At 40.5% G+C, this 17,474-nt stretch overlaps 1 protein-coding gene across 1 annotated transcript; it reads right to left on the bottom strand.

Annotated features, from left to right (window-relative positions):
• Window positions 1–1,729: 1,729 nt before the first annotated feature.
• LOC133452132 (homeobox protein unc-4 homolog) lies at window positions 1,730–6,941 on the bottom strand. The gene is made up of 3 exons (XM_061731351.1): window positions 6,533–6,941; window positions 5,386–5,561; window positions 1,730–3,159 (listed from the first exon to the last, which is right to left on the bottom strand). Exons 1-3 carry the CDS (start codon window positions 6,777–6,779, stop codon window positions 2,053–2,055), a joined length of 1,530 nt encoding a protein of 509 aa, XP_061587335.1. The 5' UTR covers window positions 6,780–6,941; the 3' UTR covers window positions 1,730–2,052.
• Window positions 6,942–17,474: the final 10,533 nt, after the last annotated feature.

Genomic DNA, 17,474 nt, shown 5'->3' on the forward strand with positions numbered 1-17,474 from the left:
AAAAAACGAGTGAAAGACAGAGAGAGGGAGAGGGAGAGGGAGAGAGGGAGAAAATAAAAGCAGGAATTTCACACAGCGCACGCGGAATGAACGATTTAATGTGATTGTTTCGGTCGAAGGGGACGTTTCCCGAGGCCTTATGGGGAAATAATGTCCTTATGAATTAAATAATAGGGTTATTACTTTCATTGATTTTAGCTGTCTGGGAATTTAGTGTTCAGCTTTGGTCTTAACCCATCCCTCTCCCTGCTGTTTTCACTCCGACTCCCTCCTCGTCCTCTTGTCTAATTATTTTTCCTGTAAGACACCGGCTTCCTGCAGCGCAAATAGTAGAGTCACTGAGCGAAAATTATGTAAATATTATTAAAGGGACTCAGGAACGGAAATTCATTTAGGGTCGGCGTGGCGAAAAGTAAAGCTCCGTCCCTCGGATCCCCCTCAATTTATTTCCAAATAAAGGCGAGGTGACCGGGAGGGATCAGGGATATTTAGCCCGGGCTGTCAACACTGCTCCTCTGTGCGTGGACTCGCCAGAATTAATGGTTTTAATAATTGGGATTTCACTTTCTATCTAGAGAATAGGTGGCGTTTACACTTTATAAGCCAAACACACTCTCTTTTAAAGCGTCCAGGGCCAGCACGCGCATTTGAGAGAGAGAGAAAGAGAGAAAGAGAGAGAGCATGTCTCCTAAACTTCTTTAATTCATCCATTTTTCACTTTCCTCCACACTTTTTTTTTTTTTTTTTTAGCTCAGACAACAACTGCTCAAAAATATATGAATACACGCCCAGCACATCACTCGCCTCCTCTCTCCTCCTCCTATATCTTTATCCCCCTCCTCCCCCGGGGACTCAGCCCTATTAGAACAAATGACGAGGGCCCGGGCGCTCCTGCAGAAGGCGCAGGCAGGCGGGCGCGCGCCTGTCCTATTATGTGCGACACATGATCAATAGGGCGATAACACAGCAACATCAATATAAGCGACAGAACAATGAGGGATATCATCGAACATCTATCTTAATATAGCCGACTACAAGGGCCGTCTGACAGCCGCGGCAGCTCATGAAAATTCCGCCCCACGAATCTCCCACCATCTCATCCTCCTCCTCCTCCTCCTCTTCCTCCTCCCGCTCAATAGACTATGCGCACTCACACACACACGGACGGTGCAGCTGGCGCGGCTATTATTTCCCCATTTCAATTTGACACCCCTGCCTTTCATGCTAATTCTATTATTGTAGGAAGTTTATGTGATTCCATATCACTGGAAATCGGTAATGTCTAATAACCCTTTGGGCTGAAAGGAGGAGGAGGAGGGGGGGGAGAAAAAGAAAAAGAAAAAAAAAACTGCCTCGAGACCCGCGGCAGCCAGTGGGAAAATAATTACTTTCATATCAAAACTCAGCAGGAGGCGCAGGGTCCTATAGCCCGCGGCCACTAACCTCATTCCAGCTCGGCCTTTCAAATGAATAAATTTGTTAAAGCAATAAATACAAACAGCCAGACGGACTTGAGCCCCAGCTCCAGCTCACTACACAGAGGGAAAAGGGGGGATTTATCTGCTGTAATATGACAAAACTCCAGCAGCCATGATCCATGATTCTGCCACACATACCCCCCCACGCCCCCCTCATTTCCACCCCTTAATGTGGCCGGAAAAGACAGTGATTCAATTTAAACAATAACTTTATTTATCAAAATGTTTACATATAAATATCATTTTCTCATTTTTTTTTTTTTTTACAATATCTGAGGATTTCTGTTGTGTGTAAGATGTGTATTGTAGCCAAGTTTTTGTTACAATTTGTTCACCAAAAAGAAGACCGAGAAAAGGAAAAGGGAGAGACCTGCTTCTAAAGGTGTCCACAGGTCGGAGTGTGAATATGGCCACGGCCTTTCAGCACACATCATGATTTAAAAAAAAGGAAAAGGTGAGGATTAAGACTCCTGATTCCTGATATGTTTTAGAGTGTCTCAGCAGAGCTTTGGGAATGTTTGACTAGACTGAGCATTGTTCCACGTCCGTTGTTTTTGTTTGCTCCTTCAAAGTGTTAGTCCATATCGACATCCTCTCCATCTGTCCCGTGCCTTTCTTGACAGTCTGTGTTTGCCTTGAGACACTCGGGGAGGTCTGGAGACGTTTGTTCCTCTCGTTCTTCCTCGGCAGATTGACAGCCATTGGTCACCGCCTCCGTTTGAACTTTCCGACTCCCGTCCTCGCTCGTGTCGCCGGGCTGCGTGGAGCTCAGCCTGGCCAAAGCTGCCTGAGCCCCACTGTCTTCTGGAGGAGAAACGGGGAGTCTGGCATTGCTGCAGTCGCCACCACATTCCTCCCGGTCGCTGCCATCTATTCTTTTGCTAATGTGATTGTGGTGATGATGCATGTTATGTTCCATATGGTCCGAGTTCAAAGGGTTGGCCATAATGCCAACGCTGGAGAGGTCGGAGGGAGCCGGGCTGCCCTCACTTGGCGCACACCTTTGTCCCAGGCTGAGTCTGTTAATGTTGTCCTGACTTGGTGTGGCCTTCAGGGCTGTTTGGGGCACTAAAAAGCCCAAAGGCTGATGAGTAATGGGATAAAGCAAGAAGTGGCCTTTACCCACAAGTGTTCTCTGATTGGGCAGTGAGGGAAAGTCCAGCTGGGGTTTTCGTCTAGGCATGGTGTCGGAGAGGAGGCTCTCCACGCTGAAAGGGTTTCGTTTCTGGAGGGCTGAAGACCTCGGACCTCCAGGACTAGAGCTGTGTGTGCTGCCCGGAGAGACCTGCTCCGGTTCTCCTGTGGTTCTTTGGTTTTGGAGATTTTGAAAGGGACTGAAGTCATGTCTTGTTTGGTCACAGCTGGATTCATTAACGCTCCCATTAACGCTCGAAGGCTGCTGCTCGCTGTCGGTGAACTGCGAGACCCCGCTGTCACTCTCTGAGCCTCCAGGTGTGTGGAAACTTTCACCTGCGAGAAGTTTATTCTGTGACTTCAGCAGCTTCCTCTCCTGTTTCCGCTTCTTCTTCTCGGCCCGCTCGTGTTCCCTTCGTGCAATCTCCTCGGGGTCCATGGGCTCGCCGCTGCATGTGGTTGGGTGGGAGTTGTGAGCGGGCCGCCCTGGACCTTTCTTTGTGTTCTCCTTTTTTCTCCACTTAGCTCGTCTGTTTTGGAACCAGACCTATGCGCACGTACACACATAAATAAATACATGTAAATATTTGCATACACCTGTAACACATGAGGTGAGTTTAGCTTGAGGGTGGTGTTCTATTCTCGTCAACATCTATCCAATAACTGCAGATGTACTTGTTTCTCCAGTTTTGCCTCAACAGGAAATTATCTTGATAGTTCATTAATCAGGTCAGTCATTTACATGAAAATGCAAAAAACGATTCAGTTGCTATGGTTGCTTTAATATGGAGATTTGGTGTTTTTGGGTGATATATTGTTCTATCTCAGAGGAGTTACACACACACAGACACACACACACACACACACACACACAAAACTGACAACATCTTAACGAATAAAATTAATCATCAAGTCAGTTAATTAACAGCAACAACTGCTGAAAGATTAGTTACGTCTATGATTATGCAGGCTAACTTCATAAAACAAGGCCTTTGCTCAACTTTCATTTGTGAAACACATTCACATCAGGCTATAATGAAAAATAGAGTCTTAATGAAGTCTTTAATATTCCAATTTTGAAAAGTATCAGAGATGAGTCTCTGGGCTCACTTCCAATATTAGTATCGAAGATGAGACATTAATTCACTGATGGGAGATACCTGAAATGAATGTCACACTTGAGAAAATCAGCCAAAATAAACTGATAAAGTAGAAGAAAAAAAGTGTTAGGCAACAAATCCACACAAATTCCTTAAAATCCTGGAACAAGTGCAATCCCTGGGTTCTTTGAGGACTACTGCCGCTTTAACCACCTTGAGACTACAGTAGGTTAATAGGTCACAGCCGTGGAGCAGCAGATGCACAGATGTGCCGCTGTCAATTACCAGTGAGGCTGTGTAATGTGTACCTCTGCCAACTGCATTTAACGGATCCATAGCTAAATTATCCCTGTCTCGTCTGTGCATATTATTCCACACCCAGTCGTCCGTTCACTCGGCTGGGGTTGGGAGCACAGTGTGCCCCCCTCCCCTTCTCAAACACCCAAACTCCCCCAATACACCCCTCCTTACTGACCGAAGAGCTTCATCCGCCTTGGCGCTCTCAGTGCCCGGCCTCTGGGCACGCAGACAGCCGCATGTTCAGCACTGATAACACCAGGAGTTTAGCATGCACAAGTAGGATCCACTAACATTGCATAATAATAAGCACAGGAGGCCAGCCCCATGTGCTACAATGGCGCTTCTTAGGTATTGTTAATGTTGCTTCTATCTTCTCTCGGCAAACCTGACGATAAAGGCGCGTTAAGAAGCTTGGGGGAACAATAATCTGAGGTTTAGGAACGGAATCCCCAAACAACATCCAGACACGTCAAGCTCAGTTTCTGTTCTACTTAAACATCCAGCATGAGAATTGTGGATGACGTATTTAGAAACACACGTCAACTGCCTGTATTTAACAGCTATATAGACTATAAGCTGCAGACACAATGTTTTTATATAGCATAATTAAAAACTAATGAGTCTTAAATTTATTGTTATTACTTTTATTTTTATTATTAGATTCAATTAGCCTAGCCGCTGATAATTGGCTTCAAAATTACGTATTTTATTACTTAAAAACTAATTTTCAAAACCCGGTTTTATTACCATTATTATCAAGATCATTATTATTACAATCGTTCTTATTATTTAGTATTATTACATGGTAATATATATTATTATTATTATTGTTAGTATTTTTTATATATAATAGTGACAGATTAAACAGAAATAATCTACTAAAAGATTCTGCACAAAAATTATAACAATAATAATATTGATATTTTTTTTAAAGAAAATAGATAACATTTGTTGATTTTTTAAATACATTTTAAAATTACATTTCAACCACTTAAAAGTAAATTATAGTTAGCATTAGAGTATGTAGGCATAACAGAGCAAGTTATTGCTTAATATAATTGTGCATACTCATAAAAAATAAAAGGTGGGCATTAAAATCAGAAGCAGAATAAATCCTTTTTTTAGGCACTGGTTTGCCTAGTAAATGGCCTTGTTTTTGTTAACCCATAAATCAATAGGCTGTAGGCCTATGCATAATTCAAAACAGACTCTTTTCTGGTCCTTTGATTATTGACAAGTAAGGCAGCCATGTCAGTCTGGGGTGCAGCCATGGGCCATCACCTAACGTCCTTCTGTCGATGGGTGTTGATGTTAAAATGATTTAAACCAAAATCATTCATGTCACTAGGTCTGATTTATTTGCTTGTGTTTACCTGAACCCTGGACTCCACGAGGTCAAGCCTGAGTGCCAGCGCCTCCCGCATGAACACATCCGGATAGTGACTCTCGTTGAAAGCCTTCTCCAACTCCTCCAGCTGCCAGCCGGTGAAATTTGTCCTTGTGCGTCTCCGTTTGCAGCCAGGACTGTCCTTATCTGGGTCCCCGGAATCTACACACATTTTTTTTTTTTTGTGTGCAATTGTGTGTATTTATGAAAGACAGAGAGAGGGAGAAAGAGTTTATTTCTATAACAGTAATACAACTCATCTTGCAAAATTTAAACCAGTTTAATTTAAAACTGACTGCTTTTTGTTGTTTATTATTCAATATTTTAGTTCCAATTTTGGAGTTTGTTTGTTGGGTTTTTTTTTTCTTCTAATTTAGCTTTTTTTATTTTGTCCCATGATTGGAGTGTAAATTAAATCGGAGCATAATTTAGACAGATATTTCAAAAATAACTGATGTATGCAATATTGGCCACAAATTGGACCAGTCGGTCCATATAGGTTATGGTAAAGTTAGTTTTATTTAACAGTATATAACAGTAATTTAATGGCACTATCACGTGCTGCAACAATGCACCTTCCAACAATAATCATGTCTGCCTCATTCTGCTGCACCTCTCACTTTAAAAAAAATGTATATGTTATTTTATTTAGAGCCGTCATTTTTCTACCTCATACTGCTGCAAATTTCAGTTTGTTCAGTTTTTTTTTTTTTTTACTGTAAATATGTTAATAAGTGCCACATCTGTTTATTTACTGTTTTCTATTTTTAAATCTGGGTACAGTGAGCGAAATAACCGGAGTCAAATTCCTTGGACAATGTTCAAACTTGGCCAATAAAGCTGATTCTGATTCTGATTTGAATTAACTTTAGACATTTTCTGCCTAAACCATATTTGAACTATATTGTAAAATAATCTACAGAGGAGCCTGCAGAAAACACATATTTTTTTTTCTATCTTTTATTCCTCAAGCCATAAATGTATATGCAGTCTTCTGTTTTACTCCATTACAAGTCTTACAGAAGCTGCTGCCGTGGCCACGACACGATGCATTAGTCACATTTGCTGTGAATAAGGTTTCCACTCACTTCTGTAAATAGTTAAAGAGAAAGAAACGTGAGGAAGAGCTCTACCTGAGAGTTTGAACTGCGGGCTGTCGGAGGACAGCAGCGCGCCGGGGCCGGAGCCGTTCAGTAATCCGTCTATGGAGAAGGGCACGGCGGCCGCGGACTGCAGCTGGTGCCCGCCGGCCAGCTCGTACACGTGCTGGTGGTGGTGGTGGTGGTGGTGGTGCGGACCCAGCGGGTACGGGAAGCCCACCAGCCCGCCCAGGGAGCCCCCGAACTGGGCGTGAGGATGCTCGAGGACCCGGCCGTCCATGGTCGGGGCCGGGGCTGCAGGAGAGGAGATGCAGAGATGGGAGGCGGTGTGGCTGGAAACATGCAGTCAGGGTGGGGAGGGGGGGACAGACGAGCACACGTCCTCCTCCCGCGGCCACGGTTGCAGTGAGGAGTCCGGGCTGTGTGGAGGGAGATGCTTCTCGTTTACGCTCCAGCCGAGATGTTAACCTGCTCTTTCTCTCCGAGCGCCAGCTCATTAGGACATAGGACTCCTCCATCTGCTCGCGGGACCAATCAGAAGCCTTAATCGCCCCGTGACGTCAGAGACGCAGTTAATGGTGTAGCAGCGGAAGGAGAAGCGAGAGAAAGATAGATAGAGAGAGAGAGAGGGGAAAAAAGAAGAGTGGGGTTTTTTTTTTAAACTCCTCTGGATCAATCGCTAATTACCTGGCGCGCGGTCTTTTAATTCAGAGCTGTCAAAACAATGAGGCTAAGCTGGCGCCTGGAAAATATCCAACTGAGGGAAAGGCCAACCCCATTAAATTCTCAGGAATATAACCTACAATTGTTAAAATGAGAAAACACATTTTCTTCCAACTTTACGCCGGTGGATATAGGTCTATAATCGCGTGTGTTTCTAGCACATAGATCCAATAACAGCACCCTTATCACCCACCACCACCCTCTTTTCCTGAGCTGTCACATCACGTTTTAAACTACAAGCCTGTTTCCACATCACCACATCCACCCGAACACACACACTCACACACACTAACATCCAAAGCTTTACTCCACTTTCATTACTTGGATTTCTCACCTGAGCGGTTTACACTAATGTTTAGTTGGAAAGTGGAGTCTTGTCTACATGGAGGCAACGTTTCCAGCAGGCAAGCAGACTTTTATTAACCTTAAATTAACAAGTTTCCCTGCAGGAGTGACTGGTTGAGTATAAATAAGATAAAGTAATGTATATTTAACAATTCAATAAGTAAATAAATAAGAGCAACCCATGTTCTTAGAACATCATACAAAACAAAGAAAAAATGAAAAGAATCACCATTGTATCACATTAACCTCATGGAAAAATAATAGAAACAACAAAAATGGCATAACTTAGACATTTGTTTAAAAAAATGTGATCAAGTCACACTTGAGTATATGTCCAGCTGTCGTGGAATCAAAGGTTTTAATGGATCACAATCAGTGTTTGAAAAGATAAATCAAAAGTTCACTTTTAATTTTTTTTAATGTACGCTGACAAATCAGTCTATCCTCAAGATCTATTTAGCAGCTCATCTGGAAATTTCCACTTGGCAAAATGCAAGCTGGCTATAATGCATGATGGAAACCTCCACAACATCTACCATCTGAAAGCTGACAAGACTGTATCGTCAAAGTTGAGCTTGTACTGTAAACCCAAAATATAGATGACATTTTAAATCAACCCAGAAAAACTCATAAGGAATCAAGATTCCTCAGTCAGAAAAAAACCCAAACAAATGACATAAGCATTCAAATCTTTCAGTGTTGTAATCCTTGAGGTCAACCTAAATTTTAATTTAAGGTCAAATAAGCTGTTTATAGCTAGCAGTCAATGTTTTTCAATTCCCTCTATGATGCTAAACTTATTCAAACTAACTTTTATCAGTTTTATATCATTTTCAATTTGTAGTGGTGCCTTTTCTGGCAACTCGAGCAGCTTCGGTGCTCCTTGCAGGTTGGCAGTTGGAGCTCCATCCATTTGAAGATATTCCGCCATCGCGTGCTTTGATGATGTTGTTGCAGAGCACTGTTAAACACATCAGTCCACCGCTGTATCACAGGATGATCACTCAGAGCAACTTTGTATTGATTTGCAGCCACCCTTCCCTTGTAGGGGACAAGTGTTCATGCGAGTAAAATGGTAACAGAGCCCAATGATCCACTCACCGTAGGAGTCAAGAGTTCATGTTTTTCTGTTATAATTCACCTCCTGTCTGTGGGAGATCAGAAAAAACCTGAAGCTAGCGTGCACTATTCTCAAGTCTGTGTTCAATTTCAAGAAATGCAAATGCCCAAAGATAAGGATTTCTTTCACTATTATACGTGCCTTTCTATCCGTCATACCTGACAATGAAGGTAACGGACTTACATTTGTGTATTGACTCAAACAACAGCTGTTCATTCTGTGTCTTCTGCACCCTCCTAGAGTGACATTTAAGACTATCTGAGGTCATCTTGTCTTCTTTTTTTGTATGTTTGCCCTCAGCTTTGTGTGCTGTCATCCCTAAATGAAATGACTTCAAGTTTTCTAACTTATTACTGTGATACACCACACTGCCAAGCATTATTGTGATTCGTTAAACATATTACAACATAAGCATTTAAAAACTACACATCAGTTACACAATATGCACAGAATCTTGGACAGCATTAAGAACAGTGATGATATTAAACACACAGGAAATCTACAAGCAAAGTTGTGATTACTGACCCTAACATTATGAAGTCAGCCATCAGTATTGTTTGCTTTCACTTTTAAAAATCCTGCAAGAACATTTTTTTTTTGCAGCCCCTCCATGAGACCAAGCTCTGAAAAACCTCCAGAAAACTCCAGAGGGAACACAACCTTCGTGAGGTCGGTGAGGGCGCAGCAAACGATGCAAGCCAGCGTTTCATGCTGACACACTGACTCAAGTTTTCGAAACCACATTTGAAACAAAAGGCCGACCAAAGTCCTGCACACAATGTTGAGTTACAACAGCAGCAAAACGAATAGGGAAGAGAAAGCAGCAAACAATGGCAATCATCAAACCACATGCAACGTTAGTATTGTGCAAAAGTATAAACCATCTCCCATGTTACGCTGCATTAATTTAGCATATTTGTTATGCGGCGGTAAATGGAAAGCACATGTTAGAGAGAACAGGACAACAACATTTATCTTTGAAGCACTTGTTGAGTGACCAAAGGAAAAAAAAAAGACAAAAATAAGAGCCAAAGATAAATGAGAGGATCTCCCAAGCTGTTAAAATTCATCCCCTTTCGTAGGCTTTTAATACCCACAGAATATTTCAGTACAGCAAGTGTTGAAACATTTTTTGGTAATGGACCAGTAAACCATCCCGGAGAGAAAAGTTGCTTTGCTAAAAAACAAACAGAAACACTTCTAATGCCAATAAATGACATTGTCTCGTAAGATACTGCCTTTCCCACTGACTAAGAATGCCCCTTCAAAAAATTCAAAACTGAGCAGAAAAACACACAGTCAAGCATTTGTAGTCCTATCAAGTTTGGTGAAGGTTTAAAAATAGAAAATGACTGCAATTAAAATTTGAAGTTATCCTATCGTGTGCAGGGTCTGACCTATTGTGCGGGAAATGGTGCTTGAATTGAAGTGTGGATTGGAAAATGGAAAATGAAAGGTTTTGAGATCCACAATCATGGCACAGGCCAGGAGCAAGCGGGTGTCCAGGTGGACATCTTAGGGGGAGCGATGGAGGGAGGGAAAGGGAGAAAGATTATACATATAAATTGTAAACGGTGTCGCAGGGGCCAAATCTTGCCCGAGGCAATGACTGCTTCATTTTGTGTTAAATTTCTTGACAGAGAGCCACCCTCGTGCTGGTGAATACTGAATGGTAATCAGAGCTGGTTGAATAAGTACCTCCCCTCCCTCTTCCATTACTGTGAATTAATTCGACTTTATTTATCCAATTTCTGGAGCTGACAGAATGTTAATTTGAGCTGAGATTTCTCTCTGCTGTTCTGCCTGTGACCCGTAGCCCTGGGATTGGCATGTTGTAATAACCTGAATCTTTCACCAGAAGCTCCGATAATTGTTACCTTATTAGCATGTAAATTGTTTAATTAATATTATTATGGAGAACCATATAATCCCTCCGTTACTTGACCCTGAGTCCACACACGAGCAGGATTTCTGCATTTCAATGTCTCGTTTTTAAAAGGACTCTTTAATGTTGGCTGGTCGTCAGGCTGTTATAAACCCCCTTTTCTCCAATCTCGAAGCAACTTTGAACAGCTTGAGAGGCGCTTTTCATGTCAACCCTTCTCTATCGCCGTCTTTTTGCTCACTCTGTTTCCTCTTTATTTCTTTGCTGCTCTTTCTGATGTGTATTTATTTTCATGCTGCCATTTCTGAATATCAAACTCCGACGCCTCCTTGTCATTTGCTTATAAAAGCTTATTCTAAAGACCCTCCTCCCCTCCCTCCACTTTCCCAGTGGCTGTGCGAGCCAAACACATGCAGCGCTGAATGAAAAGCAGCCCTTGACATGAGGTCCTAAGAGACCGCAGCATTTAAATTCGCTTTTCTTCCTTCCTCCTCCTTTTTTGCTGGGCACGAGTGACATTGTCAGATGCTAGCTTTAATTAACTTGATAATAAGATGGGCGCCTCGCACACAGACCGGGGTTCGGCTTCCCTCGCCTCCAGCCCTCCTCCCCTCTGTCATCCCTCTGTGCAGGCAATGCCACTCAAGGAGAAAAAGATAAAAAACCCAAATAAAATGCTGGTTACGTGACAAAGGTCAAAGCTTTGGTCATCTAAGATCTGAGGCGCCATATCTTGAGGAATAACAGTTGACATAAGTTTTATTTCACAAAGATGTCACAGGTGCTGGATGTTAGAAGGGAACCCCTAAACTAAGACGTTTATGACCAAAATGTAACAACTATGTTAGGTACAAAAAATAAGAAAAGTAAGCCTACGTTTGGAAAGTTAATATTTTGTGTAACTATCCTTTTTTAACTATTTGACAACTCATTCACACAACAGTTCTTTTAAAATGAGTTCATTTATCATGGAAAGTGAAAAAAGTGGGAAACAATGTATGTTGCATTTGTTACATTTGAAAACTGGATTCAGATCAACATTTTCAGAGAAAAAGGGTCTTTTTTAACTTTTATTATCAGTTTCTAATTCAGAATTTTATCAAACGACTTAATCAGGGTTGTTGAAATAAAAATGTTTAGAAGTTTTTCTCATCAATCAGTATTCTTGAACTAATAGCTTAGGACACCATACAGTCATGGTGTTTGTAGAGCATGATCTGCCAGGAAAATCAGATGTGTTACGCCTTCTTCAGGAGCGAAAACCATGCGAGATAACTGATCTTAAGGATAAAACATGTTAATCTATGCATGTCAGTACAGCCTTCAGTTGATCAGGGCTCAGTCATGTTGTGGTTCCAGAGCCAGAGGATCTGCAGTGTCTCACTTGTCCTGAGAGCGACATAATGTAAAGGTGTCTTTAAAAATGTGTAAAACCTGAGGTCCTTCTGGAATTCGGGAAGCTGTCCAATAAACCCCCTCTATACCAGCCTCTGAAAAATATATAGAAACAATACATAAGATCCATTTTGAAGTTAAAACCTTGAGATTTTATTGTAAGTTGCAGATGCCATTTTGTATTTTTTTTTTTTTATTCCAAGAACTAAAAAACAAAACATTGTTTTCCATCAAAATGCTTGGAAGAGAATGGAATCTTGGTCATGATGGGTTAATATTGTGTCAAGGAGTTGAAATCATGCAATGCTGGCAAAAGTCAGACCTTTCCAACCAGCTTGGAGTGTTTCAAGACTGTCACGCATGAAATCTGTGCTGCACAGAGCTACACTAAGGTAAATGCACCTAAAACAACAACTTGTTTTGTTTGTTTGTTTTAGTTTTTTACTTTGTGGTTACACGCATGCAGATTTGCACCTCAAAAAGTTCAAGGAACCTCCTCAGACCCAACGTGAAAACACATTATGGCTCCTACGCCGCTGATGGTTCACCATTTCTATTAGTAGGTGTTTTATTATATCAGTAACATAGGAGATAGACATATTGTATTGGTACATTGTTTGTACCACTATTTCCCTGCATAAACAAACAACCCCTTGGGTCAATTTGGGAGGAGGACATTCTCAGACAAGATAACACAGTGAATACCAGCTAACAGCTGGTAGGCTTCTGGTTTGAATCCTGGCAGCGGTCTTTCTGTGATCTGGTGACGTTCTGGGTTTGTTTTTTGTTTTTCACAGTACAAAAAATCCCATTTTAGCTTAATTGGTGATCCTAAATCAATGCCTGAGGTGAGTGTGGGCATGTCCCAAAACAAAAAAATGAAATTATTCTGGAGGATTTAAACTCTCAAATGTGAGGGAAATCATTTAAACATGGTAATAAAAGCAAAAATTGCCAGGGACTTATTTCCAAGTGTCTCCATATAACAAGCTGTAAGTGCAATTAGTTGGTCTTTACAATTCATGAATGATAAAACAAATTGCAAAATTTTGTCCAGATAAAACCCATTGTGGAGGGAAAAGACTGTGCTGACCAATTAACATGCTGCTATCCCACCAGCATAAGAAGTCTCACAGGTTGTTCCCTCTTTTCTTCTTTTTGTGAATTATTTTAAATGTGGCTCATGTGAGAAAGTTCAACCTCTAATCATGCAGGTCACATCACGCATGAATGAAAATCTCTTTTGAGTCACCAAACCCTCAACGTGCCTCTTGAGAGGAGAAATCAGTTAATGTTTATTTTTTAATTAGCAAACTAAGGTGAAGCAGCGGAGAGTTAATTACTCAATTACTGCCTGTGAGTTAATTTTTAACTAGCTGAAATGAAGTCAGTCATTATTTAGTCGATTGGTTGATAATTAAGAGTCTAATCTAAATTAATTGTGGGGGACGGTTTTGATCCAGCTCTGTACTCTGTGCAGACTTAAACCTGGAAACGAGATGCAATTCCAACTAAGAGTGAAGTCATTTTAATTAAATAATCGTTTGATTGTTGTTGTTTTGTTTTTTGTTGGGTTTTTTTCGGGGGGGGGGGGTTGCTAAAGACCCCATTTCCAGGCAAGTGTATTTGCACGTTCACTCTATTTATTATAAAATTGCTCTCCATTAAATTATGAGCTTAATTGTGTCTCTGTCACAACTGAGGAAATTTAAATTATGATTACAGATGTGTGTGTACACACATATATATATATATATATATATATATATATATATATATATATATATATATATATATATATATATATATATATATATATATATATAGAAAACAATTTTTCTTAATTTCAATTACACAGACTTATCATGCTTTGCTAACATGTCCTTATTAAGCTGTAATACAATACAATAAAATAAAATTGCCTAGTAGAGACCAAAATGGCATTTTAATCGTTATCAAGTTGGATCCCACTACTTCTCCCTCACTCCCTCTCTTCCCTTCATTCTGCACACCGTCCTTTTTTCTTGGCTGTCTTGGCACAAGCCGCTCGGAAATAGACCTAATTAACCCCCTTCCCCGCAGGGAAATCTGCTATGCAAATTAACATTTTCAAAATATAGTAATTTGAGTAGTGGGGACGCCAATTTTTCATGCACCGGATCCAAGTCTTTGCATGCACATTTAATAACACAATCAATACCCCCCTCCTCATCTCTTGACCGTCTGAAGCACGTGCACGGGTGCCTGGATGTTTGGGAGGGAATGGGGCTGTTGAAACAAATGCTGGGATCTGATGGGCACATATAGACGGAGGATGGATCGGCTCATTCAGCCACTGGCTGGCTACTGGAGCTCAACTAAACCATCTGCTGAGAATGAAGCTGAAGAGGAGAGGAAGGAGGGTGGTCGTGCTCCCCGCCCACCATCACTACCAAAGAGCACAGCGTAAAAGCCTCTCTGTAAAAGATGCTTTAATTAGGAAGCAAGTTCATTTAAATGTGGCATTTTATTTAAATCCCTTTAGTGGCCCGTAAAATGACTGATGCTGCTAGAAACAAAGGGCTTTTCCTTATTGCACTTGGTTCATGTTTTGTTTTTGTGAACTCACAAAGGTTCTCATGTCTCTGCGCTCTCTTGATAGGCAAGATCTGACTCAGGAGATTACTGTATTTAAATGTCTGCAATCATAAGAATTCAGTTAGGTGAAGTAAGTTAAATCTGCTTCACCAACATTTGGATCTCTGAAGTTTAACTGAACAGCTGTGTGAAGAATAAGCAAGTAGGTCCCATTGAATTATCTCGTGTTGACATTTTAAATATAAGAAAAAATAAAATTAAATTGCTTCCACTTTTTTTGCAAACCAGTGAGAAATTGATTTGCAGAATGTGTAGTTCAGCCTGTCAAAAAAGCACAAGATATTGCTTCAAATCATTTCTTTCTTACTCTGAATAACTGTCAGTGATGTTTTTTCACACATCGCAAAAACATGTTTTTGAATCTCCACTGAAAAACAAGAGAACTTCAGCAGAAGAGTCAGGATGACTTTTTTTTAAATCTCAAAGTGTAATAAATAGGTGATATTAACACAAAAAAGGCTATTCTAAACATCTGCTCTTAAAGAAATGTGACACTCTACACAAATATGTTACCTACTTTGATTTTTAGTTGAAATGTTATCGATTTATAATCACCTACTGTTGTAGGAAATGTTGTCAGTCCTTACATTTTTTACATCACTGATCTATTAATACAGGTTTTAATTGTGATTATCCTCCTCAGTCAAGTGTATTTGTCTCATGGGTGGTTAAGTTATAGTAACATTTCCAACTCAGATACCAAATATAAATGACTTAATAAAAGTGAGTAACATAAATGTGCCTGAGCTGAGAAGTTATTCCATGAGCAGTAATTAAAGCATAATTCCAGGAGAGGAAGACAGTACTTTCCTGTCCGTCCGTCCGTCCGTCCGTCCGTCCATCCATCCATCTCTGCCTTTTCCGGTTCAAGGTCAGGAGGGGAGAATTTTCACTTCAGCCTTAAAACTATTAATTCCTTATTTTCATAATTGAAACAGCCTTTATTGTTGCTAATCCCTCCACCCTACACACACACACACACACACACACACACACACACACACACACACACACACACACACACACACACACACACACACACACACACACACACACACACACACACACACACACACACACGCACACACACACACTAAATATGACACCGTGGAGATCATGGCAAAAAAAACAACCTGACTTTAAGCTTAAGACAACTAAATAAATGAATAAATGAAAATATCAATAAGAAGGAATTGTTTTGCATAAACTGTCAGTCCACCGAGCGCAGGCTGATGATCCCCACTGGAATATTGCATCCTAATTCATCCAACATATGCCTAATTGTTTACCACTGCTTGTTTACATAAATAGAAAAGGCTGCAGGGGCAGGGGAGGCGCTGGAGTGGGGGTGTAGAGGGTTTAGAGTTACTACATTACACGACAGAGCTGGAGAATTAATAACAATTTGTGGCAAATAATTACTTATCAATTAAAGCTGTTATCCTGCCTAATTAGGCAACGTTCATTAAATTCAGCCAATTTAAACCTTAATCAAAGCTAGCAGGGCCTGACAGCAGAGCCAAGATCAGTGGAGCAGCGCCCCCCAGTGGAGGAGAGGGGAACTTATATGGAAGCACTGGATTTAACATCACTGTTTCTTCTTTTTGATATATCGGTGTCGTTGGAATCATCATCATTAGCAGAACTGAAAAACTTTACGAAGGAACTCAGAAATCCAACACACAGTTTTGTTGCAGGTCTATTATTGTGTGGCAAACAAAGAATAGGTTCTTATTGATTTCTACAGTTTGTAATGGAATAATTGACATGCACTTTCATAAGAAAGTGATACGTTTAGTTTATCTTAACAAATGCACCAGTGTTAAAAGTAGGAATTATACCTCTTGAACACAAAGGGGTTTAGTATAAAGTAGCCTAAACTGGACATAGAAGTACAGTGTATGCATGCAGGGGGTCCCAAACAGATAAAACAGCTGGTGGATAGCCCCCTGGTAATTAACTGCAACCCTTAAATAAAGAAGAAATAAAGCTGTCAACTAAAATAGAAAAACCTATATAGTATTCATTTCCTCCTGAAAATACAAATAGAATACAAATAAAATGAGTCAAAATAAACAAATAAGTAGATAAATACATAAATAAAAACAGTTGCCAACTGAAGAGGGTCCAGTATAACAACTCAGATAATAATAACTATTATTGTTGATAGGAATTTCAGCATTAAGTAAATGTTTAAGGGCCAAAAGTACTCAGATCTTACTGAATGATATTTATGAATTTATCAACTGGAACAAGTTAATGAATTAAAGGTAAAAATACAAATTTGTCTCTTTTCAAAATGTTACATCTTACACTGTTGGTACATGAATGTATTGCAGCTAGTTTTCAAGTGTGCTGCAACTTTTCATTTTCTGTTTAAATCCTTTGCTTCCAAATATTAATAAATGGAAACAGTTTAACAGTTGTTCCGTCAAAATATGGTGCAGTAGCGTGTGAAGTTGCAGAAATGTTGTACTAGTGCAGTTTGTGCAAAGAAACAACACATACAATGTTTTTTATTTATTTTATTCAAATGCATAATTGTCTTCCCTCAGGCATATAATGATTCCTAACAGCCTCCTGCATCCTCTTGCCTGTCAGGCCTGATTTTTAAAGCCTTCACTTCCAAAAATGTGGTGGCCATTTGACAACAAAGCACGCACATCCCGGGGCCCAAGGCACAAGGACTGAGTTAATTAATATTGGCTCTTGTTTGGTCTAGTTAATGAATGAGTAAATTATTCACCTCTGGGACATCGCCTCCCCGATCAGTTTAAATTATCCCCCACACCCCTCTTCCAACATTGTCCTCCAATTTCCCTGTTCTGATCCTGCACTGATGGAGTCCCTGTCACCAACCAGACCACCAC

This window comes from Cololabis saira, chromosome 1 (assembly GCF_033807715.1).
Source record: "Cololabis saira isolate AMF1-May2022 chromosome 1, fColSai1.1, whole genome shotgun sequence".
NCBI classification, from domain to species: Eukaryota; Metazoa; Chordata; class Actinopteri; order Beloniformes; family Belonidae; genus Cololabis; species Cololabis saira.

Bases quoted from the DNA above. Each gene is read 5' to 3' on its own strand.
- LOC133452132 (XM_061731351.1), bottom strand. From the start codon at position 6,779: ATGGACGGCCGGGTCCTCGAGCATCCTCACGCCCAGTTCGGGGGCTCC. The intron at 5,562-6,532 runs GTAGAGCTCTTC...AAATGTGTGTAG, and splicing joins CCCGCAGTTCAAACTCTCAG to ATTCCGGGGACCCAGATAAG. The intron at 3,160-5,385 runs GTAAACACAAGC...ACGTGCGCATAG, and splicing joins TCGTGGAGTCCAGGGTTCAG to GTCTGGTTCCAAAACAGACG.